General features: G+C 58.0%; 1 protein-coding gene across 4 annotated transcripts; it reads left to right on the top strand.

Annotated features, from left to right (window-relative positions):
• The first annotated feature begins 2,858 nt into the window (after positions 1-2,858).
• On the top strand, positions 2,859-23,601 carry SMTNL2 (smoothelin like 2). Of its 4 annotated transcripts, none has more exons than XM_036341721.1 (8): positions 2,859-2,881; positions 10,849-10,939; positions 11,430-11,672; positions 12,303-12,375; positions 13,342-13,506; positions 14,446-14,563; positions 15,202-15,353; positions 22,663-23,601. In XM_036341721.1, the coding sequence occupies exons 2-8, from the start codon at positions 10,885-10,887 to the stop codon at positions 22,787-22,789; spliced, it is 933 nt and encodes a 310-aa protein (XP_036197614.1). In that variant the 5' UTR covers positions 2,859-2,881; positions 10,849-10,884; the 3' UTR covers positions 22,790-23,601. The 4 variants fall into 4 exon arrangements, with proteins under 4 accessions (XP_036197614.1, XP_036197612.1, XP_036197611.1 ...); XM_036341718.1 differs by lacking the exon at positions 2,859-2,881 and adding an exon at positions 3,452-3,942; XM_036341720.1 differs by lacking the exon at positions 2,859-2,881 and adding an exon at positions 4,515-4,655.
• The last annotated feature ends 2,452 nt before the right edge of the window (positions 23,602-26,053 follow it).

Raw genomic sequence — 26,053 nt, 5'->3', positions numbered from 1 at the left:
CGTACGGTACCTCCAGATACCCAGCATTTTGGAGCCATCTTTGCCTTTCTTCCCATCATCCATCCATGCAGCAGTCCTGTTGGTTCCATTGGCTCTTCAATGGTCCCCTTCCCAGGTTTCAATCACCCAATGCTATTGAGCACTTTCTAAAGCCATTGGTGCTCCAGGTGTGGGGATAGAGGAACAGCTGAGGCAGACGGTCCCTGCTCTCCAAGGATGGGGTCTGACATGAGCATACACGTGTGTGTATGCACTGCGCCCATGCACATGGACCCCGTGCATAGGCTGAGGGCGGTACCAGGTAGGTGGGCAGATGGCAGAGGACTGAACCGTCCCACTTCTTATGTCCTTTCCTTCTCCCTGTGTGCTTTCTCAGGACCTGAGGAGTCTAGGGATTGATTGGGTGGGACCTTCAGGGTAGCAGGCTGGAGGTGGGTGGAACAGGGAGAGGGGCTGGGCGAGAGGTGGAGAAGTGGGAGTCATCACCATGGTGACACCCTGTGGGAAAGGTCTGCAAGTGAAAGGGGTACAGGCCCAGGTCAGAGCCCTGGGGACCACCATGTTAAGGGATGAGTGAAAGAACAGCCACTCAGGAAGGTCCGTAGGGAGGAGAGAGCAAGGAGATGAGGAGAGTCTGGAGGGAGAGGAGGAGGAAGGAGTGGTCCTGGGGGCCACTTCCGCAGGACATGGGTGGGGGTACTGGAGACCTCTGAGGAGCAATTTCAGGGGAGCGGAGTCTCTAACCAACCTGAGAGCAGGCAGGAGCTGCCCAGACGTGGCTGAATTTGACTATTGCCCTGGGGAGGGGCTCTTGGACTGCTCACAGGAAGGAGTGTTTCAAATCTGGGGTAAGGCCCTGGTCCCAGTTCTTTGTATGCCTTGCTGTGTGTCCTGGGGCCAGTCCCTGTCCCGCTCAGGGCGTTTCCCCATCTCAGGTCCATGACTTTAGCTCACTGGACTTCATGGTTCTGGCCTGGCAAGAATTTGCTCTCATGAGGGGACTGGCAGGGGAACTCAGGAAGGCCTAGAGCCAGAGCAAATCAGGGACCAGCAGGTGGCTGAGGGGTCAGAGCCCGGTGAGGGGGAGCTAGGAGGGCAGGCGCCAGAGCCCCCAGGACTCAGTGGGAGGCCAGCCTTGCAGGCTTGCTGACATCAGGGCTGGTGAATGTGGAGGGAGTTCATCAGGTTCATCAGCCCTCACCTCCCTCACAGCCTGGTACCAGGCAGGAGCTGAGCTGGAGGAGGCGGGGAGAAGAGGGGGGCTGGAGGCCTCACCGCCTCTCTCCACCTGGCATGGAGCCAGCTCTTGGGTGGCACTGGTCTTCATACCCCACCTCCACCCAGAATCGTCCCCTTCTGCACCCCTTGGCCCTCTGCCCCTCTTCTTCACGTTCCTGGTTCATCTCCTTCTATCTCTAGGCTAATCTCCAGCTGACTCAATGGTCTGACTGCTGAGGGAGAGGAGCCAAGGGGGATGGTTTGATTCTTGTACTGTCTGCCTTCCTGGAACCCACAGGGAGCCCTGTCTCTGCCCTTGACAGAATCCCGCCCCTAAGCAGCCCCTCTTACTAGTAGATAGTCTCATGGTGGATCAAGGGAGACCAGATAACCTCTGTGAGGTGGGAGAGGGTGGATGGATCCTGGGCAGCCAGTCTCTACAGCCTCACACCTATCCCACCCCAGAGACCCAGCCAGCCTTCCTTCCCCTGGAGAACAGGAGAGAAGGCTGGACTCCTGCCCCTCTCCCCCCTGCCCCCCCCCCCCCCCACCTCTGCTGCTGGCCCAGGCCCAGGCCCAGGTGCACATGGGCTGTGGGGCCAGGGGTCAAGCCGGATAGTGCCTCCTGAGACTTCCCCACATAGTCCTTCCTTGGGTCCTGCAAAGGGAATGGGCTTTTCTGGCTGAGACCAGGGTCTCTGAAGGAGCTACCAGTGCAATCTGGGGTGGAAGCTGCCGCAGCAGTCTCCCACGGTCTCTATCAAAGATTCTACCCCGGGAAAGAATGCAGGGAGCGGTTTGGCTTACCCTGTCCAGACAGCTATTTGGAACACACACACGCACACACACATGCAACATGCACGCCTTTTGGCACTTGACTTTCTCATGAAATAATTGCTGGAAGGCTGCTTGGATTAGGTAACCCAGCGTTCCTTCCTGTCCCCATGGTGGAGGGGGAAGGGGGATCAGCACTCAGCATCTGCTAGGCTGACCCAGCCTCTCAGGGGCAATGCAGGCCAGTCCAGGAGGCCTGTGGCTCCACACATCTTTGGAAACCAAATGCAACAGGAACAAGCCTTTCAGCTCTCTCGTCCCTGCGGTCATCTGCTGGTGCCTGCCCAGCCACCAGGCTCCTTCAGGTGGCCAAGGCCCAGAAGGAGAAGGCTAACCAGGAAAGGTGTTTTGCACGGACAAGGATGTTATGTGCCCACTTGTATTTGAAATCAGTTTCAGTATACATGGAAATTTACATATCTCATCATCCTAAAGTGAGGAGTATCTGGGTTCGGGTATAAAAGGGGCAGGAGAGGGAATAGAAACAGGAGCCTGGCCTGTGGATAGAGGTCAGTGACGGAGACTTTGATGGAGGGAGGGCGTGATGATGCTTTCCTGAGGCATCCCCACAGCTGCCCATCCCAGGATTTGGAGAGCAGGCCCTAGGCACACCCTTTCCTTTCTGTCTGACTTTATAGCCTCTTCTGACCTCTCACCGGAGCCCCTTGGTGAGCCTGGAGCCCCTACTGACCACTGGCGGGACGGCACTAAGATCGTGCTGCAGAGAGTGTGGCCGGGAGGGGAGAGGCAGCGAGCAAACCTCACCACTTGTCTTTTTCTTCCTTAGGTCTTACAACAGGTGCAACACAACCCAGGCCAAGACCCACAGGTGAGGACCGTGCCCATGTAATAGAGAGGCCGTGTGAGAGCCGTGCCCAGGTAACAGAGGGCAGTGCCCGGCACAGGGTGAGGGTCAGGGGGCAGTTCTGGGGGCTGCTACTGCTCCTCTCAAGTCTCCCAGGGCAGGGGGGAGTTTCCGCCCCCAGTAGGACCCTGACCTGGGGGTGAGAATGCATACTCCCCTCACCCCGGTCCGTGGTCTCCAAAGTAAAGCCCACTTGGGAGGGGAGGCCTTCTTCCGGTGGGCCCGCAGCCCCTCTCCCAGACCGCAGGCCGCTGCTGCGGGGTCGGGGTGGGGGCTCGGACTCGGCACTGCCGCCGCGACTCGCACAGAAGGAGCGACGAGGCGGGGCTAGCCCTTCCCTGGTGCCTCCGGGGGTCCTCACCCGCACCAGCCGCGGGTCTCCAGGGGAGGGGGTGGCCGGGAGTCGGCCGAGGCCCCGCCCCCGAGGCCCCGCCCCCACGCGGCGCCCAGTCCCCGGGCTCCCGGGACCCGCTCCGCCCTCCACCGCCCCGCCCACCGCCCCTCGGGCGAGCCCAGCTCCCCAGCCCCACTCGCGGCCGAGCGCTGCGGAGCCTGGCTTCTCTCGCTGCGGAGCCTGGCTTCTCTCGCTGCGGGGTTCGCTCCGGGTCCTGCGCTCCCCCTCGGCCATGGAGCCGGCCCCCGATGCCGCGGAGGCGCGCGCGGTGCGCGAGGCGCTGGGCCGCTACGAGGCGGCGCTGGAGGGCGCGGTGCGCGCGCTGCACGAGGACATGCAGGGGCTGCAGCGCGGCGTGGAGCGGCGCGTGGCCGAGGCGCTGCGCCTGGCCGGGCCGCTGGCGCGCACCGTGGCGGAGCTGCAGCGCGACAACCAGCGGCTGCAGGCGCAGCTCGAGCGCTTGACGCGCCAGGTGGAGGCGCTGGGTTTGGCGACCGGGCTGTCCCCCGCGCCTGGCACACCGGGCACGCCCAGCCCTCCGCCGGCGCCGGGCGTCCCGGACCACGCGCCCCGCCTGGGCTCCGCACGCTTCGCCAGCCACGCCACCTTCTCGATTTCGGGCCGCGGCCAGGTGAGCCTCGGGAAGCGCGGGCGCCGGGGAACTGGGGCCCCGCAGGTGCCGCTGCCGCCCCGAGTGCGAACGTCTGCTGGGCTGGGGGCGGGGGCTGTGCCTCCACCGGCGGCGAGGACTTGGTGGTGGGAGGCCGGCCCCACTTCGGATTTGGGGAACGCCGAGAAGCACTCTCTCGGCCGGCCTGCGACACTTGTCTCGGGCCCCCTCCCTTCTGGGGAGCCGGGCCTTGTCTGCCCTAAGTTTTGTCTCCCTCTCTCCGCTGTCCCGTGACAATAAGGGCTGGGACGCTGAGGTCCGGCCCCTGACCGGGGCCCCGCCCGCACGTTGGAATGGTCAGCATCCCCGACTCCCCCACCTCCCTTCACGCGCCCGGCGTTGCCGCTTCACTGAGGCCCGAAGGTTCCGGTTATTGATTAACCAGATTGAGAACGCGAGCCCCGTTGTGGGGGAGGGGCGGACGCACTGTGGTCAGGTGCAGCCAAGCAGGCGTGTTTTGGAACTCGCACTGCAGGGGGCAAATCCCTTACCGTGAAGGGATAGATGGAGAAACCAGACTGGAGCAGCGTCTAGATTCCTGAGCTCAGGGACTGGCCGGAGGCCCACACCGAGTGGGGGTGGGGCGGAGGCCGGTGTGGACCAGTCACTGCCCTGAGCACGGGGCCTGGGGAGGCCGGTGAGAATGTCTCCGTGGGGTGTGCAGTGGCCCTCAGGTGAGATTTCCCCCTCTGCATAGACATGTGCTCTTGGTTTGGGTTTCCAGGGTCTGGGTGTGAGTAATCTGCACCTGCTGCCCCTAGGTCAGTCCATCAGGCACTCAGGTCTCCTGGGGGGCGGGGCTGCACCGCAGGGGGCAGGGGTGGGGGATCAGATTAGCCCTTGACCCTGGAGGTCCCACCCTGGGTGGGAGATGGCCCCAGATAGAGCAGTTCCAACAGTACAGGCAGCCAGAACAGATGTGCTCCAAGCGCAATCATCCCTTCCCATGCGAGTCCCAGGAAGGCTTTAAGCCGCGGGCTCAGAGCTTGCTGCTGCTGGTGTGGATGGGGGTGCGGTGGGGGGCTGTGCAGCATCCTCCAGAAGGCTGAAAGGACTCTCTGGCCAGAGGGGAGCCTGGTGGCTATGAGAGTGGAGGTGCACGTTGTGAAGGCCCCCTGGATGCTGGGCACGGGACCTGGGCTTTGTCCCTGGGCCATGAGAGGTCCTTACACACGTGCTGGTGGCAGAGTCCCTGGGTGTCCCAGTGATCCATATGAAGTGTCTGGAAATAGAGACACGTTTAATTCTGTCCATAGTGTAAAGTCACCACAGTGAGCTCACGTGTGCCTAGTGAGCTGTGTCATCCGCGGTTTCTGAGGGTTCATTTTAACATGCATGTGCTACTTGTCTGCTCGTGGAAGCAGCTGCCCAAGTTTTAACAAAAATACTCCCAGAGCCATATATGTATGAATATGTATGTGTACATGCATACACGTACATATGTGAGAGCATTCTCTCCAGTCATCCAACTCTTTCAGCGGGAGTTGGCCACGATCACCTGGGGTGAACTAGTCCTCTCGGTTGTGGGGATGGTGGGTGAAGGGCACTGGGCAGGGGAGGGACAGGTCCTCCTTGTATCTGGCAGCTCCCTCAAGGATGGGTGGCGGGCTGGAAGGTGGCTGGAGACAGGCTAACTTAATTATGATGGTCCAGGGAGAGAGGACAGTCATGGCTGGGGCAGTGGTGGGTGGATGGAGAGCTGGGGTTGCCTTGGAGAGGGATCTTGGAGGGAGAATCAGCAAGGTAGAGAGTCTTTGGACGTTAGTAGAGAGGCAGAGGGAGGCGCTCTGCCTGGGGGACGACTGGGTCACAGATCTGGTGGAGATGCTCCGTTCCGTTTCGGTCGTGCTGAGTGTGAGGGGCTGTGGGACACCCAGGGTGAAGCTGCCCCAGAGCAGGTAGAGGCACGGATCTGTTGCACTGAGAGTGGTCAAGGCTGCCAGTTAGGGAGATATCAGGGCAGAGCTGGTAGGTGAAGCCCTGGGGGGGGGGGGGGGGAGTCTTCAGTTGTGCAGAAGGAGAAGGTGGGCAGGAGCCCTGGGCAGAGGCTCCACCTCCAGGGCTGTGCCTGTATCCACTGTTTGTCACGCTGTAGCTTGGCCACAGTGAACCCCGGGGGAGAAGGGGGGAGGCACAGGGCCTCAGGGCCACACAGCGCGCTGCAGCCCTGCATGTCTTGTGCATGGAGCTGCCAGGGAGTCAGGAGGCCCTGGAGAGCCCACCCTTAGACATGGAGAGAGGGGAGCCTTCTCCATTGTTGGGCTCAGCAGGGAAGCTGCTGCAGCTGGGGGAAGAGGATGGAGACTCGGTTTGGGAGTAGGTTGTGAACGTCAGAGAGGCATGGGATGAGGTGGAACGGCAAGCATAGCTGAGCATGGGGTAGGAGGTAGCCAGGGTCTCCAGTGGGGTCAGGGGCTCTGCAACCCCCTGAGCCTGGCTCCCTGGCCTGAGACAGCTTCCCCCCACCTGACTAGGAGCACTGGTGCCCCCTTCTCTTGCAGCCCCCCTCTCAGAAGCCCCAACACAGGCTCCCAACCAGTTTCTGGCAGTTAGGAGGGCTGTGTGGAGCCACCCACAGGCTCCCACTCCTGTGCTGTGACCGATGGTGTGTTCCTGGGCACTTGGTCATGAATAGGGAATCAGGGTTCCAGGGCAAGACTGAGCAGGGTCATGGCTGGGTGCAGGGGCTGCTGCTTTTCTGGCATCTCTCTCTCTCTCTCTCTCTCTCTCTCTCTCTCTCTCTCTCTCACACACACACACACACCGTCGTTGTGTCTCTGTCCCAGGGGAGTCTGGGTGTGAGGGTCGCCTTGGCACACTCTGGCCAGTGGTGGCTGTGCTCAGGCGTGTGGAGGCTGTGCTGTGCTGCTCGTCTGTACAGCACTGAGATCGGGAGACCCGTTTGCGTCCCGCTGTTTTAAAGTGGGGACTGTTGGGGTGGGAAGTGGGTCATATTCAGCATGTCAATGTGCCCTGAACCCTGAGTACGAAAACCCTGACCTTGCTCGTCAGGCTTACAGAGGTCCGATGGGAGCCAGGGAGTGAGGGGACAGAAGAGCAGCCAGGGAGGCTCCAGGACAGGGAGAGGGCAGGTCAGTGGGGTAGGAGTCACCAGGGAGCACTCCATGCAGGAGGCCTGCATCCCTGGAGCAGGTGGAGCTGGTTTGGGGGCATTTGCTGAGGCCTGGAGGGCATCTCCTCCCAATTAGACCTCAGTTGCCTTGTATCTAAACCAGGGGGCACTGTCCCAGCCCAGCTGGGCCTCTCGCACTGAGCAGGGTGGGTGATTATAACGGGGGCACCAGCCCAGACTGCTCACCAAAGTGTCTGTGGAGCCACAGCTGTGATCTGGCGGGTGAAGGGAGCCGGCTGGGGGCCTCGGTGGATGGTGGATGGCCGCGGCCGAGGCCAGGCTGGAGGCCAGGCCACAGTTGTTCCCTGGAAATGCCCTCTCGGCTGAGCTGGAGCCACTGGGTCCTCATGGCCGAGGTGGTGGAGTCCCTCAGGAACCACTGCCAGGAGCGAGGTGTCAGGCTGATCATGAAAGAAACCAGACTCGCCTTATCTGCCTTCCTTTCCCAGACACACTGTGTGATAAGGGAGTTAAATGCTTTGGGGAGAAGTTTGAGTTGAGTCTTTAAAACCATGGTGTGAAGGAGGAGGAGAGCGGGCAGCCGTGTTAACTGGCTTAGAATGGCGGCTCTGGCCGTCTGGGCTGGGCTGGACATACGTATGGGCTCATGCTTGGGCTCCCGTGTCCACACATGGGCCTGTGTGGGATCACGCGGCACCGAGTGTGCCTGAGATACTGTTCCTGCTCTCACAAAAGTGTTTAAAACGGCCCCAGGGAGAGTCTGTGAAATCAGACTTATCGCGTCCCTGCCTATGCCTCGAACATTCCCAGGCCCAGGCTCCCGCACAGGGAGCCTCCCCTTTCTTAAATAATCCTCACCCAAGGATATTTTTCCCATTGATTTTTTTTTTTTTAGAGAGAGTGGAGTGGAGGTCGGAGGGAGGGAGGGAGAGAGAGAGAAACATCAATGTGAGAGAGACACACGATTGGTTGCCTCCGCTCCGGCCCCTCTCCGCTCCTTGGCTTAAGGCAGTGGTTCTCCACCTTCTGGCCCTTTAAATGCAGTTCCTCATGTTGTGACCCCCCCAACCATAAAATTATTTTCGTTGCTACTTCATCACTGTAGTGTTGCTACTGTGATGCATCGTCATGTAAATAGCTGATCTGCAGGATGGTCTTAGGCGACCCTGTGAAAGGGTCGTTCGCCCGCCAAAGGGGTCGCGACCCACAGGCTGAGGACCGCTGGCTTAAGGGCTCAGGCCCTGCTAGGGTGCTTACACTCACCCTTTTCCTCCCCCTCGTCTGATGCCGATGCCTCTCCCTGCCCGAGGTCCTGGGAGACGGTTTGTCTTGAGTGTCCTCTCTGCCCTCCAAAGGCCAGAGCTCTGTGTTGGGGTAGGAGACACGAGTCCCAAACCTTGACTCTGCTGGACCTTTAGTCCAGGCTTGAAGTTAGGGGTGACCTTCTCCACCCTCGGCTTGAGCTGTGGGCAGAGTCCTTCCCCTGGGTGAGGAGTGGCTCCAGACACAGGGATGGGGAGTTCGGGGCAGCTGCCGTGGGCCCTCCCAGCATGCGTTCGCCCGACCCCTTTCCCTCTGCTTTGCTGAGACCCCTTGGCAGGAATCCGGCTGGTTCGGAGCCACCTTCCTGTCTAGTTGTGACATCTGGTCCCCGGGGGCATCATGGGGTGTGAGCCTGCAACATGCAGGGGCAGGTGGCTACGGGGGTCCCCCCCAGTAAAGACCCACCTTCTTGGGAAAATGGTTTCATCATCAGCCTGTCCCTTCAAGCCCCTGCCTGGACCTGTAGAACCTGCTGGACCAGAGCGAGATGGATGGAGGGACACGGAGATAGGTGGGGGCTGGGGTTCAGGAGGGACTGGCTGTTTCTCCACCTCCTGCTGATCTGGCTTCCAGTTAGCAATGGTGTGGCTCTAGGGGTGCCCTCCCCATGCTGGAATGTCAGGAGATGCACCCCCACCTTCTCTATTTTTCCTTGGAGTAGGTGTGGCCCCTCCCCTTCTGTCCCCCTGAATCAGAAGTTGAAGGGTCATCTTCTCTCCAAGGCCAGGCTCTTGAGGCCTGTCCTCTCTCACTTCCCCAGAGACCCCACCCTGCAGAGGGTCCCCTCACCTTCTGGAGCCTCTCTCTCAGCCTATAAATGGCACCCTGCCCCTTCCATCTGAAAGAACCCCTTAGACCCCTTTGCTCCTCTCCCCTCGGGGCTAAACTGACTGTGTGGCCTCCATTTCTCCCCAGCGTCTCCCCCAGGCCATCTCCTGTGCCCTGCCCTCACCTCTGATTCAGTCCCTAACCGTCCCAGTGACCTCTTTTTCGCTAAACCCAACGGCTGCTTTTTAGATCTCATCTTGACCTTCTTTTCCTTGACCTCAGGTCACCTTTGGATGCCACCGACATGCCTGACCTCTTGATACACTTCCACCTGCCTTTCTCAACATTCTTCTGGTTTTCTCCCTGCCTGCCTGTGCCTTCTCACTCTCAGATGTCTCTCTGCCCCCCAAATGTGGTGCCGCAGCCCTGGCCCCATCAGCCCCAGGCAGCTCTCCCTCTGCTGTGCCCTGGATTTGAGACCCCTGCTTCTTCATTGTCTGTGTCCTTCCTCCTAAACTTCACGCTCAAATATCCAGCTACTTCCTGACCTCAACTCCCTGATGCCCCAGGGCACCTTACCCTCTCATGTCCCAAACTGAAGTCCTTATGTCCCCACCAGCGTCCCTTCCCTTCCTAGCCACATCACTCACACCGGAAGCCCGGGCTTGGAGGAGGAGTGGCACCCTCTCTTCTCTGAGTCCTTCTTGCCCTTCGCTCTCCCGCTGTCCCATCACCCCACCTGGGACTAGTGAGGTGGCTGGCCATCTGGTTTCCCCTCCCATGCCACTCCCTTCCGGCTTCTGAAGGATGTCCCTGAAACACGGAGCTGATAACCTTCAGCTCTTTCTCACATGTACATCCCCCTCCTGGGCCCTCAGCCTGTAAATGGGGCTGGTAGCACCCACCTGGGAGGGCAGGGCAAGCGGGTGTAAGCGGCATGCCCGGGAAAAGGGCCTGACACTTGGTAGATCTCAAGTGGCACTTGCATAGCCTACTTCCATATTTCAAACAAATAAACAGACTCAAGGGGGGCATGACCTAACCCAGGTCACCTGGTGGTTGGCAGCCCAGCCGGGATGCCAGGCACTCCCGCTGGCTCTTGGTCTTGGCGCTCTCTCTGCACCCCTCCCCCATTTCTGCAGTGTGAAGCCAGTCAGGCCCCTGTGCCCTGGACCTCTGGGTGAATTTGTGCCCCTGTATCAATGCAAAGGCCGCAGCAGGAGGGCTCAGTGCCCGTTGTGGGCCCAGAAGAAGCTTGCGTATGTCTGCATTTCAGCTGCTGCCACATAGACAGCCGGGCCAGCCTGCCCTGCTGGGATGAGCCGGAGCCACACTCTCCTGATCCCAGTCATCTGGTCCAGCCTGGGATGGGGGCGGGGCCATCTTGCGCACTCCTTTGGAACCCTCTCCATCTTGACCCTTGTCCCTAGCATTTTGGGGTTCTGAGATGAGGCCAATGGAGGTGGCGTTTGCCTCACAGGATCCCAGGGGCTCAACAGCTGGGGCTGGGTTTGCCCCAGTTTGCTGTGTATCGTTGGCCTCTCATGGTATGTGCTGCGGGCTCCCTCTCTCACATATGAATGTTGTTTGCTCTGCCAGAATCAGGAGGGCTTTGGGGAGCGATTTTGGGAGGGTGTTGGGCCCTGGCTGACTGGGCCTTTGCTGTTTCTGTGTCTCTCTAGAGTGTGGATCATCATGATGAAGCCAGCGAGTCGGAGATGAGAAGGTCCTCCAACCTGTGCGTCATCGAGAACGGGCACCAGCCAGGGGCAGGTAGGGGCCGGCTGCAGAGGATGGGTAGCACTGGGGTCAGGGCCTTGGCAGCCGTGCATCTGTGCCAGGCCCCCTCTTGGCTGGGTGGGGGGACTTGAGCATAAACCCTAACACATGGAGAAGCTGCCAGGAGAGCAGTCTCATTCAGAGAGAAGGAGATGTCAACACAGAGGGAGATGGGAGATCCTGGGAGGGGTGAGCTCTCCTGTTTCTGGAGGAATGCAAGCAGGGGCTGAGGGATTGTCCAGGCCTGAGCAGGGTAAAGAGTGTACGGACAGGCCATCTAGTGTTCATTGACCTGGCTGTGAGGGGAAGTTGGACCCGATGTCAGCTCTGGTTGGAGCAGTGAAAAATCCCATTAGAGGAGGTCAGGGAGGCTGGAGTGGTCAGGGAGGCCTTCCTGGAGGAGGTGGGGAGGGGGTTCAGGGAGGCTCCAGCCCCAGTGGATGCCAGGCTGACACCACCACCTCCCTCTTGTCACATGTTGCAGGTCCAGGTGATGGACCCCCTGAGGCCACCCAGACCTTCCGGGCACCAGAGCCCCCCAAGCCTCGCCCCATGAGCCTCTCCTTGGGGCTGCCGCACCAGCCAGTCACGGCCGTCATGCGGGTCTCCGAGAGGTTCTCTGGAGAGACTTCAGCCACAGCTCTCTCGCCCACGTCTGCTGCCGTTCTGGGGGGCCTCAGCTCGAGCCCCAGTGAGGCCACCACACCCTGGACTCTAAGTCCCAGTGGTAGGAGCAGGGGAGACCCCAACTCTGGTCTGGGAGGGTGGGCAGGGGCTGGGGGTTGTTTAGCCACAGTCTCAGACAATCTGGGGTCAAGCCCCAGCTCCCCCGCCTGTCACGCCCTTCTTTAGCCCGTCCGCACCCTCCATCCTTCCCAGAATGCTCTCCCAGAGCGGCCATAAAGCAACAACGTCCTTGGCAGGTGATAACCGTGGCTTTCATTACAGGTCGAGGCTGTGGTTAGAAGGCGGCCTTTACCCTGCACACTTGGGCATAGTCCCCTCCAGGCCCGACTTGGGCCTGTGGTCAGGCCTCGGTGGTAGACCTGGGGTGGGACCACATGGGCCTCCACAGTGAGGGTTTGCTAGATGCATAGCAGGGAGGCCCTGGGCCCTGTGCTCCCAAAAGCAGGTGGGAGCACTTTACAAGACCTTTCATGTCATCGCTCTATGTTCCCAACCTCCTTTCTTCACAACTGTTAGCTGAGGTGGGGCCAGCTTAGCTCAGGGGTCTTACGTGTCCACGGAGTGACGCTGGGTAAACAGTGCAGGGCCGGGTCAGATGAGGGAGGCAGGCGGGGGCTGGCCCTCCATGAGACCATGGTTTGTTGTTTCTCTCCCTCCCTTTGTCCTGCAGAGAAGAATTCTTCTCTCCCACGGTCCTTGGGCTCTGGCTATGGGGCAGTGACAGCAGGCAGGAGCAATGACAGGTGAGTGGGGGCCTGTGTTCCTGGTGGTGGTGGTGGTGGTGGTGGTGGGGGATCATCGCTCCCTTGGTGTCATCTGGGCTTGGCCTTGGACCCAGGGTGCCCAGGCCACCTGCAGGGAGCTCCCCGTGCTGACTCCAGGGGAAGGCACCCTCCTGGGCTTGTGGCCTCCAGAGAACTGAGGCAGCGGGATGCTGGGTAGGGTCAGAGCAGGGAAAGTGAGGCAGTGGAGTTCGGTGGAGAGTTTTGCTTAGAGAAATATGGCTTCAGGCTGGTTTTCCTATGGACCCTTCAAGGCAAGTCTGTTGAAAGACGGGTGGGATGTCTCCATTCCCCTGGAGGAAGGATCTCCACTCTCCTCTTTATCCATCCAGCCTGGCCAGGGTCCCTCAGAGCCGGCTGCTGCCTGCCCCTGGCCTGGGAAGGTACCTGGAGAGGCCATAGGCTGTGGTACAGGCCTCCTCCTGCCTGCCCTGCGGGTGTCCCTGTGTTCCCCCAGGCCGGCTGGACTGTGGTTGGAGATGGGGATGGGAGACTGGCTTGGCTTTCCTTTTTCTTTTAATAATAAAAGAATTGTGACTTTCTGGCAAACTGTTCCAGGGGGAGGACAAAAGGGGGTCTTATCTAGCGGCGGTGGAGGAGGGGAGTCTGGTTCTGGTGGGACCGGTTCTGGGCGTACCTCCTGCCCGAAAGGGTGTCCCCTGCCTGCCTTGGGCATTGACACCCTCACCCAGTGAGGGGCCCTTCTCCCTCCTGCTTCAGACAGCAGCTCAGTTCAGAAAACCTGCCTAACCGGTCAGGGCCTGGAGCAGGTGGCGCTTTCTTCCTCCCGCCTGCCACCAGGCCCCCATGTCTGCCTCATCTCACACTCAGTGGGAGGAGGGGCCCGGGCTTGGGTCAGGGGGTGATGGCTGGTGATGGGAGCTAGTGATTGTGTGAGGTGGCGATGACTCGTGGTTCTCTCCTCAGCCCCCCTCTGGTGACGCCGCCCCAGTCGCCCCCATCCCCGCAGCCGCCAGCCGCCACTCAGGCCCATCGCCGGGAGCTGGTGAGGTCGCAGACGCTGCCCCGGACCTCCAGTGCGCAGGCCCGGAAGGCTTTGTTTGAGAAGTGGGAGCAGGACACAGTGGGCAAGTACGGACACTAGTCCTCAATCAGGCTGGGCCCCCAGAGTAGGCCCAGACCCTGCCTGGGCTCCACAAGGCACAGGCAGGACTGCTGGCCCTGAGCTGTTCCCTGGGGTCCTTCCTGAAGGTGTGACCTCTTGGGTGAGACACAAGGTCAGGGCCCGGCCACAGGTGGGCTGGGAGCCGGACAAGGCCTGATGAGAGTCCTCTCTGCCCAGTCCCCAGGGGGGGTTCCCGGGCTGCCCTCATGCCCAAGTTCCTTGTGAGTCGTAGTCCCTGTGGTTTCTGGGAGAGACCAGAAGGCCAGGAGGGCAGTCCATTGGGATTCCCAGCAGGAGCTGGGAGGTGACACCCAGGACCCAAGCGCCCACCGGTCTGCCGTCATGCCTCGAACCCTCGAACCCTTTAGAGACGGGACCCACCCTTGCACTTACCGGGCCCTCCTGTCAGTGCGGGGTAGTGACACCTGCTGCTTGCAGGGGGCAGCCCAGGCCTGTGATGACCACAGGACCCCAGTGCTGGCTCCCGAGGCTCCGACTCTAGTGAGGGAGACAGACCCAGGGGGTGTCCCCAGGGCCCAGACAACCCCATCTCGGCTGTTAGGCGGTGTCCTTGGGGCCCAGAAGAGGAAACCATCCTCCTAGGTTAGGAAAGAGCCATCAGCATGGGTGGCCTCAGAGGGAGGCTCAGAAGGAGGGGTTCCCAGGGGCACCTGGAGGCTGGAAGGGGCGATGGTCCTCACAGTTCCATCAAGGGCGGCTGTGTAGCTGGTATGCAGGGCTCACGCCTGGACACGGGGGTGAGGGAGGCTGTGTACCAACAGAGCGCCTCCCTGGGTGAGCAGAGCTGGTGGGGCCACCTTCCCGGCAAAGTGGGGTGGCCGGGGACTCCCCTGTTTCTCAGTGGAAATGACGGCCCCCACGGCAGGCCTGCACTCTCTCCACAGGGGCAAAGGCGAGGCCCGGGCCAAGCTGAAGCGGTCCCAGAGCTTCGGGGTGGCCAGCGCCAGTAGCATCAAGCAGATCCTGCTCGAGTGGTGTCGCAACAAGACTCTGGGCTACCAGGTGAGCCCAGGTCCCACCCTGGCCCCTGGGCCCCCGGCCAGGGGCTTGACTAAGCATCACCCCTTGCTTTTGTTTTCCTGGCCAGGGTAACAACCTGGGGGGGGGGCAGGGTGGAGTGGGGGTAGGAGCTAGAGAAATTGTGCCTCCCCAGTCAGTCCCTAGCAGACCCCAGAGTCCTGTGTCTGGACCCATGTAGATTGGTCTAGTGCTCCTTGTGGCGTGAGGTCAGGTGACTGTAGCTCAGTGATGGTGAACCTCTGACACGCGAACTCATTTTTTTGGTTGATTTTTCTTTGTTAAATGGCATTTAAATATATAAAATAAATATCAAAAATATAAATCTTTGTTTTACTATGGTTGCAAATATAAAAAAAATTTCTATATGTGACACGGCACCAGAGTTAAGTTAGGGTTTTTCAAAATGCTGACACGCCGAGCTCAAAAGGTTCGCCATCACTGCTCTAGTGCCCCTTGTGGCTTGAGGTCCGGTGACTGTAGCTGGTGCCTGTGGCTGAGCTGAGTGGATGCTGGCCCTTGAGCAGGGGCTGGAGAACCTGCCCGTGGGATTGCACTGGGCAGGGAGCGGAGGTGGGGCCACACCCCCTCACCTGCCGGCGTGGACCTCGCCTTGCTTGCAGCACGTGGACCTGCAGAACTTCTCCTCCAGCTGGAGTGACGGGATGGCCTTCTGCGCCCTGGTGCACTCTTTCTTCCCCGACGCCTTCGACTACAGCGCCCTGAGCCCCACGCAGCGGCAGAAGAACTTCGAGCTGGCCTTCACCATGGCCGAGTGAGTAGATGGCAGTCCCACTGGCTCCCAGCCAGGCCCCGTCCCGGAGCCCCACCTCTGCATGGGTGGAGCACAGGGGCCGGCAGAATACGGGGCAGCCCACGCACGCAGGGCCGAGGACCTTGAGGCCTGCCAGTCTGCTCTTCCCTGGATAGATGGGGAGACTGAGTCCTGGAGGTGGGGAGCTGCCTGGGCCCCCCAGCACTTGGTCTTGGAGCCGGGCTCTCTCCTTGGCGCACCTGCCCTTTTTGCTGGGTGGCTGGCCTCTGGCGGACAGTCGGGGAGACGGCATGATGGGCAATGGGATGACGCTGTCAGAGCACTGAGTCTGCCCTCGCGGGGCTGGTGGAAAGATGCAGCCGCCTGGGCAAGCCACAGCTGTGATTGATCAGCAGGAAATTCAGTGATATCTGCTTGGGGGACATTTAAAAAACTTCTCCAATAAGTATAGGGTGCCCCAAAATTCATGCAAGATTTGCAATTCAATTCAATTGCAAATCTTGGCGTGACTTTTGATACACCCTATAGATGTTGCTTCCTAAACATTATTCTAGGTCAGTGATGGCGAACCTTTTGAGCTCAGTGTGTCAGCATTTTGAAAACCCTAACTTAACTCTGGTGCCGTGTCACATATAGAAATTTTTTGATATTTGCAACCATAGTAAAACAAAAGATTTGTATTTTTGATATTTATTTTATATATTGAAATGCCATTTAACAAAGAAAAGTCAGCCAAAAAAATGAGTTCGCGTGTCAAAGGTGAACGCGTGTCATAGGTTCGCCATCACTGTTCTAGTGTCTCATAGAACACTGTCTACCTTCTCCCTACCCACTTACAGGGAGAAGGGGGATGGGGGCAGCTCTGGGATCAGGAGGCGCTTGGGAAGCCAGTGGAGGTTTGGTTATTGTCAGAGGGCAGCCCCCGCGTCAGGAGCAGGCGAAGCGGGATGCATCTGCCAGGGTTCTGCGGGGGTGCGTGCGCGCTGGGTCAGCGAGGGACTCCTCACGAGGTGGGGGCGGGAGTGAGGCCTGGGGCCAGGTGCCAGGCAGGGCCCTTGGCTAGTCAGCCTGAAGTGATGGGGACCGGGGAGCAGAGCTGTGTAGATTGCTGGCTGAGAGGAGCTGCGCTTTGGGGCAGTGGCTCTGACCAGCTCACAGTGACCTGGCAGGGCGGGAGCTGGGGAGATGGACCCTCTGCCCTCGCTCTCCTCCTGCCCTCCTTCTTCCTGGCTGAGCACAGGCAGAGCGCAGGGGAGCCATTGCTGCCTCCGTCGAGGCCCCAGAGCAGCACCAGGCACAGATGAGCGTGTGCAGGGCCGCCTGATGCTAAGCCTGGTGGCCTTGAGGGGAGGAAGGCCTCCCAAAGCGCAGTTTCCTGGAGGGAACATTCTCATTGCCTCCTGCCCAGCCGCTCACCTGCCCACCTGCCTTTGTGCCGGTGGCTTAAGCCTCTGCTTTGTGGTCTGTGCCGAGGGCCCAAGTCTAGGAGGTGCTCTCCTGTGCTTGTCGAATTGGAGGAGCCCTCACCCCAAGGCCTCCTCACTCCATTCCCTGCCTACCCTTCCGGCCCCCGCACCCACCGGAGCCTGGCCAGGGAAGGAGTGGGAGCCAGCAGGTGACGGGACCCGCATTGGGTCCCGAAGGACTCGCCCCGAGTGGAGGCAGCGAGGCAGCGGCCCCTCTCCGAGCAGCAGCTCTTGCTCTGGGGGCCGAATGGAGACCTGGCTCCCTGCTCCTGGACCGAGTTGTTGGAACATGAGCATTGCCCCTGTTGTGTTGTCTCGGATGACGCGCTTGGACTCTCGGCCCCCTCGGGGTCATAAGAACTCCTTGTATACTTTAAAAGCCTTCTCTTTCTTGGCTGCTTGGGATTAGCTGTCATCCTAATTGCAGAAACAGCTTCGGATGGAGTGTGTTATGCAACTGGATCCAGACCATGGTGAAGTAGAGCCAAGTGCACGAGGCTGGGGAGGGGCGCCTCCGCGGGATGAGGCCCAGCTGCCTGAAGCCCAGCAACGGGACCTTCAAAACTCAGACTGTCAGAGTCCGCAGGGCCGGGTCTCTGGCATGGGCACCCCGGGACCCACCCCAGCTGGGTGAGGCCACACCTGGCTTACGGAGCTCTCCATCAAGTCCAGTGGGCCAGGCGGGGCCAGCTCATGCCCTCGCTGCCTTGGTTCCCCTCAGCCCTGGGCCTGTGGCAAGGAGAGGGAGGCCGTGGGCCATGGCGGGGGGTGGGTGGGGGCAGGGGGCGGCCCTGCACCCCGGCTCGCAGGGAGCACAGCTTCCCTTGGCAGCCAGAGCTGGAGCGCTTGGTGGCTCTGCTTTCCCAGCATGAAGTTTGAGCGGGGAGCCTCCAGACTCCAAGCAGATGTTTCTGCTGTCCCAGCCTGGGGAGCAGTGGCGGAGGCTGCTCCAGGCTTTGCCTCCCTCCTCCCTCCTCCCCAGAGCAAACGGCCGGGGTAAGAAACTTGGCCCTGCCTCCCTGCAGCCCAGCCTGTTCCTGGCTGGGGACGGGAGGATGGTCTGCCAGGCCCCTGAAATGCATTCTTGCTTTTCTGCTGACTCGAGGGGGCCAGCATGTCTGTGTGGGGAGCTTGCTCAGAGTCTGGGAAGGTGCCTCCCCTCATGAGTCATCCAGGAGGTTATCTCGAAGGTACTTACTGCAGAGGGCTTGGGAGGTGGGCCTGGCTGTCCGAGGCGCTGGGGGGACAGCAGCTTGGTCACCCCGTTTCCTGGCTGGTTAGAGGAGATGGAAAGGAAGCACAGAGACACCTGCTCGAAGATCCCGTCTACCAGCGTCTTACCCCGTATTCCTTAGGTTCGGCACCCAAAGCCAAGCAGGCGTGCGGGGCTGCTGGAGGCCGCCAAGAGCCGTACAGGCAGTGGGTTGGAGCTAAGAAAGGCAGTTTAGGAGCAGGCAGTGTGGGGGAGAGGAGCCTGGGCTCTGATGAAGTTACAGGCTTTGGAAGGGCACAGAGGACAGGAATGGGGCCTCCCGACATTGGGTCCACCTCACATCAGGAAGGAAAAGTTTCCAGATCCTTCTGTGAGCGAGTTCCTTAAAAGCACAGAGACGCATCCAGCCGGCGTGGCATAGTGGTTGAGTGTCGACCTATGAACCACAAGGTCAAGGTTCGATTCCTGGTCAGGGCACATGCCCGTGTTGCGGGCGCGATCCCCCGTAGGGAGTGTGCAGGAGGCAGCTGATCGATGATTCTCTCTCAGCATTGATGTTTCTATCTCTCTTTCCCTCTCCCTTCTCTGAAATCAATAAAAAAATATATTTAAAAAGCACAGAAATGCATCAGGGCCTGCAGAGTAAAAGTGACTTATGCTTCTCCTCCGCCCCCCCCCCCCCGCCAATAATTTACAGCCCCAGAGATTCCTCGTGGCCTAATCCGTGAGAACGGATGCGGTGTTGACAGCAAGATGAGCTCTTTCTGTCGGACAGGTGTTCAGGACTTGGAAAGCGGAGGGCCAGCCCCTTTTATGGGTACTTGACCCTCTGCACCCTTTCCCCCCTCATCTCCCATGGAGCCAGACGTGCGGCCCGAGGCTCCCACTTGCCCTGCGCGGAATGTGCCCCGCTCTCGGGTTACTCGGAGCAGAAGGGGCTTCCAGGCTATTTGTAGTGTCCATGTGTCTCTGCCTAAAACCAGATAGGAGGCTGCAGCCCGAGCTCTGGCATCCTGGTCTTAGAGAAGCTTAAATAAGTAAAAATAACCCCTGCCGGCCCTCCCCCACCTCCCACACGGGCCAGCCCTGCGGTGGCTGAAGACCACGATGGACTGGAGCAGGAGAAAGCCCTGCTATAACCCCCTTCTAACCCCCGCCGAGGTGGGGCTCGGTAAATGCATTTAACACGGCTGGTACCCAGATGTTATCCCCGGTTCTTGCTGTGCGGGGACATTGGGAGTGATTTGTATTTTCTCCTTTGGACTGTTCCATGTTGTTTAAATTAGTTAAAACAAGTTTGTATTGTTTATGCAAAATTTAAATTTTATTTAAAAGGCAGTTAAGGCCTCTAATATTTGAAACTTAAACATTTTTGTTAAAGTCGCCGATCATCACCTTTCTCATCTCCGGTCTCATAAACTGTGTCCTCAGCTTCGGGCAATCTCGTCATTACTATCGTGGTGGGTCAGCTGGGGTGGGGGCCCGATGGATGTGGCCCAGGCATCCTCGTTGTTTGCTGGGGAAGCCAGTACCTTGCCCACCGCTTCCTGCCTGGGTAGGAGAGGGTAAGGCCAAGGGTGAGGCCTTAGCGCCAGTCCTGCCTGCCACCCTGCTTTCAAAGACTCGCTGCCTGGGCAGGGATGTCATTGCTCCGAGGGTCAGTGCCACCTCTAGGATAGAGAGGGACCAGCTCGCCCTGTCCGCACAGGTTGGACGACACCTGGGATGTGCTGACAGTTCTGGATGCGCTCCATGAGGGGACAAGAAATCAGAACAAGCGCAACAGACAGGGCCCAGTACCCTTTGGGAGCAGTGAAGGCACCACAATATTTAGTTTGAGGGAAAGACATGGATATGAAAATTATCTTCCAACAGGGCTCCTTTGTGGGGGGAAAATTTTTAACCTGAGAATAGCCTGTGAGAACAATAGGTGTAAACAGTCAAGAGGGCAAAGAGTGCCCAGCCAGTGTGGCTCAGTGGTTGAGCAGGGACCTATGACCCAGGAGGTCACGGTTTGATTGTCCGTCAGGGCACATGTCCAGGTTGCGGGCTTGATCCCCAGTGTGGGGCGTGCAGGAGGCAGCCAATCAGTGATTCTCTCTCATCATTGATATTTCTAGCTCCCTCTCCCTTCCTCTCCGAAATCAGTAAAAATATATCTGAGAAAAAAAAGGGGGGAAAGAGCATGAGAAATGAAGGGAAACCTCTCATGGCAGTGCCACCTGTAGAGGGATCCGCACTGTCCTCCTCAGATTCCAGGGCCCCTTCCCTGGACCTGGCGATGGGCGGGCCAGGCAGGGCCTTCAGAGGGACGGTTGGTGCTTCTGATGGGGGTGTTTGGAGGATGGTATTTCAGTTCTCTTCCACGGCCGAGGTTCCGGGTTCTAATGCTGCCCACATTTAATAGGGGGCTGCTGAGGCCACGCTGTTGGTGGTGATGCCCTGGGCACACAGGCGGCGTCCGCTCACACACACCTGAGGTCCTCTGGCAGCAGTCCCGGGAGGGAGGGAGGACGGGAGGTGCTCTCCTGGGCTGCAGGTGAGGAGGAGGGCGCCAGATGCTACACGATAGCTCAGGAAGGTGAACTCAGGTCCCCGGAGAACCCTCGGGAGAACTCCGATTTTCAGACCTTGACCGTGGACAAAGCACCTTTGCATGCCTGCCCTTGTCAGAGCGCCGACTTTCCTGACACTGAGCCCTGTCTGGCCCGACCTGGGGAGCAAGGGTGCCCGCTCATTGGGCCAAACCACTTGCCACCCCACAAAGCTGTTGGATTCTCTTACAGGCTGCCCGCTCCAAACCGAGGGGGGAGGCGGCAACGGGATCTGGGACAGTTGTCTCCATTTCGCCTTGACATTTGGTTTCTGATAGGAGGCCTGGCGTCGGGCCAGCACCACGAAGCAGGGCCCTGTGCTAATGTCATGGGCCTTGTCTCTGGAGCACGCAGGCCCAGGGTCAGTGGGGACTAGTAGGAAGTGCTGCGTGAGCCACGGGAACGGGGTCACAGCTCTGGGGTACAAGGCACATGAAGACACACAACCTCCCAAAAAGGAGCAGGGCCGGGGGAGCCCACTGGGAGGGAGAGCAGAGGCAGGGGGGTGATTTTTCTGCTGTTTCTTGAGCTCTTTCCATGTGCCAGACACTGTTCCATCTTGTTTGCATGGATTAGCTCACTGATCCTCACATCACCCTGTGAAGTGGCTGTTATTCCAGATGGGGAAACTGAAGCGCAGAGCATTTAAGTCTCTTGCCCCAAGTCCGATGGCTAGTAAGGACAGAGGTGGGATGGGAACCCTGACAGCCATGCACTTAGTGGTGTGGGTGAGGAAGACCGGGGACCCCTGGGACTGCAGAAGGGCACACAGATGTTGAAGGGAGGACACTGATGGCTGGACCAAGTGCAATTGTCTTTGCCCTTTTGGGTCTGCCTGGCGCCGCCGGGCCAGCCCCACCTGGTGCCCCGGGGAGGCGTCGCTCGGCATCGCAGAGGACGTCGTTTAAAGACTCAGTGCTGAGGTGCGCAGCGCGTCGTCCCTGAACTATGGGTTCTCACTGTCCTACCTCCATGGAGCCAAGGCCTTCAGCCGCCTCCCAGCTGGGATGGTGGAGGGAACAGCTTCCGTTACATCCAGCGAAAGGCGCCAGTTCCCACACGCATCTGTGCCAGTGGCCAAAATTAAACCAGTGTCTCCCATTGCATGAGGCACAGGGCCTGGGGGGAGGGGAGGCAAGGTGATTTTAGGCAATGTTTTAAACTTTGAGTGGTAACCCATCAGTAGGTGGTAAACTCAATGCAGTGGCTCATCACCAGCATTAAAAAAAAGAGGCAGGGGAGAAATAAAGATGGAATATTATAGAGAAAATATGGGTAGTAGGGTATTTTTGTGAAATGTTATTTCCACATATATGTGTGTGCGGAATCATGATGAAAAATCTCTCTCTAACCATGGATCACGGTAAGAAAAAGTTTAGAATCGCTGTTTCAGGAGGCATAGGGGTGAATTTGTTTTTACTTTATTCTTTCGACAACAGGTCCTTGAATAATGTTTCATTCAACGTCGTTTGGTTATAACGTTGATGAGATGGTGTAGAGCAAGCATGTCAAACTCGCGGCCAGCGGGCCTCGCATGCGGCCCGTTGAGTTTGACATGCCTGGGTAGGGACTCTAGTTTATAGCAGTTAGCCTTTGGTAAAATTGGTTTCGTTGTACATCCTTTTGCTAAAGTTGCAGAACCTATCCGCATGGTTAAATAAGGACGTTCCCTGCATTTATTTTTATAGTTTATGCTGATTTTCCATATACTGCTGGGATACAGTGAATTTTTTAAGTTAAATTTAGTGAAATTTAATTTGAGTGAAAATTGATGTACGTCTACCTAAATGAAAATCTGAGTTGCATGGGTGCTTCCCGAATGTGGGAGTTCGGTAAACGCTGTGTTAGAGGAAGTGACTGCACAGGGTCTCCTGAGGGGGCTGGAATTCTCTGCTGGGTGGGGGCGGGGCGGGGGGCGGGCGTTCGGGAGCCTCCAGCTCCAGGCTGAGTTCCCCTCTCCTGCGGGGCTGACCGCCAGGGGCTGGCGGATGTCGAGGACCGAGGACCTGCGTTCTGACGGGGCTTCTGTGTTTCAGGAACCTGGCCAACTGCGAGCGCCTGATCGAGGTGGAGGATATGATGGTGATGGGCCGCAAGCCGGACCCCATGTGTGTCTTCACTTACGTCCAGTCGCTGTACAACCACCTGCGTCGCTTTGAATGAAGCCCCGTGGGCCTGGAGCACCGCATCGCAACCCCAGGAGGAGCCCCCAGGGCGCTTACGCCCCCGGAGCCAGGGCAGGCGAGACGCCGCGTCCTGGTGTGGGCGCTGCGTGCTCCGTGGTGTGTGACCGCGCCGTCCGCCCAGCTGTGTTACTGATTAAAGCGCCCTGAGCCTGCTCCGACTGCGTTGATCACAGCCAGGGGCTTGAAGGAAAAGGGAAAATTACCAGAGAGAGAGAAATTGGTGCTAAGTAATTATCTTCCTTAAAAAAAATGCTTGTCTGTAGATCCCCGAATGCTAAATCACAAGTTTCCCTCTGGTGAGTCTGATCCATTGGTTTCACAGGGTTAGGTTGATTACCAAGTGTTTTTTTTATCAAAATACCCAGAGTTTTTTACTTCCTCACACTATTGTAGTTTCCTTTCCTCCCTCCCTCCCTCCGGGCCAAGGCCAGGAAACAGAGAGGCCGCTTAATCAGCAGCCTGACAAAGAAGACCGAAGTCTTGGGAAGAAAGAGTTTAGTCACTCCCAGGTCCTGGGCTACAGATGACCTTCAAGTCACCTTGGCTCTCCAGGGAGATGGGAGGGCTCTCGCCTGGTCCCAGAGGCTCCGGTCCTTCCCGGGAGGCCCCGCAAGTGTTTGGCTAAGAATAGGCTGTCCTGCAGTTAACACTTTGGGGATGGACAGGCCCTTGGTGTAGAGAGGTAGTTTGTATTCACAGCTTTTTTTAGAGGATTTGCTGCAGATATTTATAAAAAGTAACTCCATCTGTACCATTGACCGTTTGTACATAAAAGATGTGTCGAACTTCCCTTGGGGTTTGTTCTTTCTTTTGGGGGATGTGGGGCCCATGACTAGGCGGTTCTGCTGACATGCCCCCTTTATTGTTTCTGTACCTGAATCACTCGTCGGAAGGTTGAAAGTCACATTTGCTCATCTCAGCCGTGGAAGGAGCATGGACAGAGAGCCCTCCTTGTGGATCCGTGTTGGCTGACAAGCAGGGGTCCACCACAGCAGATTCTGGGGAGGACCCACCAGCGAAGGAAGCCTATCCAGGAATGCTGGGCTTATTTTCACAGCTGTTTGGTGGCAGGCTTTTTAAATTTAAGAAAAATATTTTTATTGATTCCAGAGAGGAAGGGAGAGGGAGAGAGAGAGGAACATCAGTGATGAGAATCATTGTTCAGCTGCCTCCTGCACAACTCCCACTGGGGATCGAGCCTGCAACCCGGGCATGTGCCCTGACCAGGAATGGAACCCTGAGCTCTTGGTTCATAGGTCAACGCACAACCACTGAGCCACACCGGCCAGGCGGTGGTAGGCTTTTAGTAGAACATCTATAGATTCTTTAAAGCCACAGCCATTAGCTTGCTCTTATTCAAGAACCATTTTCTACTTGGGTTGGGTTTTCTTTTTAAGGAACGAATATGTGTCTTCAGCTCAGACAATGGGCTCCAAACACCACCACACCTGTACGCCTGCTCAGAGTTACGTGGGTGTCTACTATGTTGTGTATTGGGACAGAGCTCTTTTGGGGTGGCAGGAGGATCGGGGCGGAGCTTGCCGTGTGGGTGAGCCATGGCTCAGCAGTCTTGTTCAGTCCTTTGGATGCTCCCACCGTGGGGACCACTCCCTTTCCAGCTCTCATCTCCGGAGGCTCAAGAGGGCAATTCCTATTAGCGAAGACCCAGTGCCTGGTCCTGTCATGCTGAAGCTTAGGGTTTCAGGCCCAAAGCCAGTTTGGGAACACGAGGGTTCTATAAAAAGCCCGCCTATGTTACCGAGTACTCACACATGTTACATGCAGCTCTCCCGAATTGCAGACATGGCCTTGCATCTCCGCACATAAAGTGGAGCAGGTCCTGCCAGAATAAGGAACGATTTCTCTTAAACTTGAGGGATCGTGTCCCTCATGTCTCACAATCAGAATAATACAGACTTGATATTTTAAAAGTAGGTTCTGTAAAGTTGTTGTCTGTGGCCTTGGGGGAGGGCTCAGATTTGATGGGCTTTAAACTTGATTACCTCTAGGACAAAGCCTGCGGGTTCCAAGCCACAGGGGAGAAGGGCAGGAAGGCCACATGATCTCAAGATGTTTGGAAACCACTGTATTAGATGACGGTTACACACAGGTTCCCATTTGTGAAACTCTATTTCAGGTTGCCTTCTACCATGGTATAAATGCTTTCACATCTTTCCCCCCTCCCCCTCCTGAGAGAATCATTTCTCAGAGCTGCTTGTAAGATTCTTCTGTTTTTTTCCAGATACATTTCTTCACCTGGATTTTGTTAAAACTTATTAAATCTGCCCAAATTGGCTTGTGTGTTTCCCTGCAGTGAACGTTTCACCAGAGCCAAGAGGGGTTTTAGCTTTTCTGACGGCTGATGGCTATTTCTCAAGGCAAGCGAGAGCTTAGAGGCGCTTTCTGAATGTGATACAGTGCACGCTGGTTAGAGGAGAACGCACAGGCCAGGTGTTTGGGGAACAATTTGTTAAAGCCAATGAGTTTCGCAAATGTGTTAGATGATGAAAAGCTCTCAGCTTTCCCAGTTGCAGTGGTCAGTACGCGGTAACCGGAGGAGGCAGGCACGACAGGCTGTCATCCGGGTCTGTATGACTCCAGGCGCAGGGGTGGCAGGCTAGAAACGCTGATTAAGTGGGGCCGTTTCTCAACCGTGACAGGTGGCCAGCTCATGCTGATGAATTGATTCTGCTCAGTGAGATGGCCAACTGGTTTCCTCTTTTTCCCCGTCTCCTAGCTCTGCTCTCATATCTACACGATCATCGATCATTGGCTTCTGCTGAGTGATAAATGTCCCTGGTATGATTATTATCCTTCATCTCTCTTGATTTTAAGATCTGGTGTGGGCCTGCTTTTAGAGCCTTTGATCTCTTATCTCTTGGTTCTTGGACTTGCCTTGATGTCAAGCTGCCCCCCTCTCCAAACCCCACCTTCATGCCTTGGGCTGACTCAGGGCTGTCACGTAGGCACCCACACTCCCCGGCTGTTTCTTTCCAGGCCCCTTCATGGTCTCCTTTTCCTCTATCCATCACCCTTGTGCTTTCTACATCTCATTCTATGATCTGTCTTCTATATCAGGGGTCCATAACCTAGGCCTGGTGTGGGCTTTGGGACTCTGGACGCCTGAATTGAGTGTTTTACTCCCCACTTCCCTTCTAAAACGGGCTCCTTCTCCCGTGTCAGCCACCTCAGCAGATGGCAGCATGGTCCCTACCTGTTGTCCGTGCTGGAGACCTGAGTG

This window comes from Myotis myotis, unplaced genomic scaffold, assembly GCF_014108235.1.
Source record: "Myotis myotis isolate mMyoMyo1 unplaced genomic scaffold, mMyoMyo1.p scaffold_m19_p_17, whole genome shotgun sequence".
In the NCBI taxonomy this organism is placed as follows: domain Eukaryota; kingdom Metazoa; phylum Chordata; class Mammalia; order Chiroptera; family Vespertilionidae; genus Myotis; species Myotis myotis.
This window is presented reverse-complemented; position numbering and strand designations above follow the sequence as displayed.

Excerpts from the sequence above, each read along its gene's own strand:
- SMTNL2 (XM_036341718.1), top strand. The coding sequence starts at position 3,544 with ATGGAGCCGGCCCCCGATGCCGCGGAGGCGCGCGCGGTGCGCGAGGCG. Across the intron at positions 11,673-12,302 it reads CTGGACTCTAAGTCCCAGTG|AGAAGAATTCTTCTCTCCCA; the intron begins GTAGGAGCAGGG and ends TTTGTCCTGCAG. Across the intron at positions 14,564-15,201 it reads ACAAGACTCTGGGCTACCAG|CACGTGGACCTGCAGAACTT; the intron begins GTGAGCCCAGGT and ends CCTTGCTTGCAG.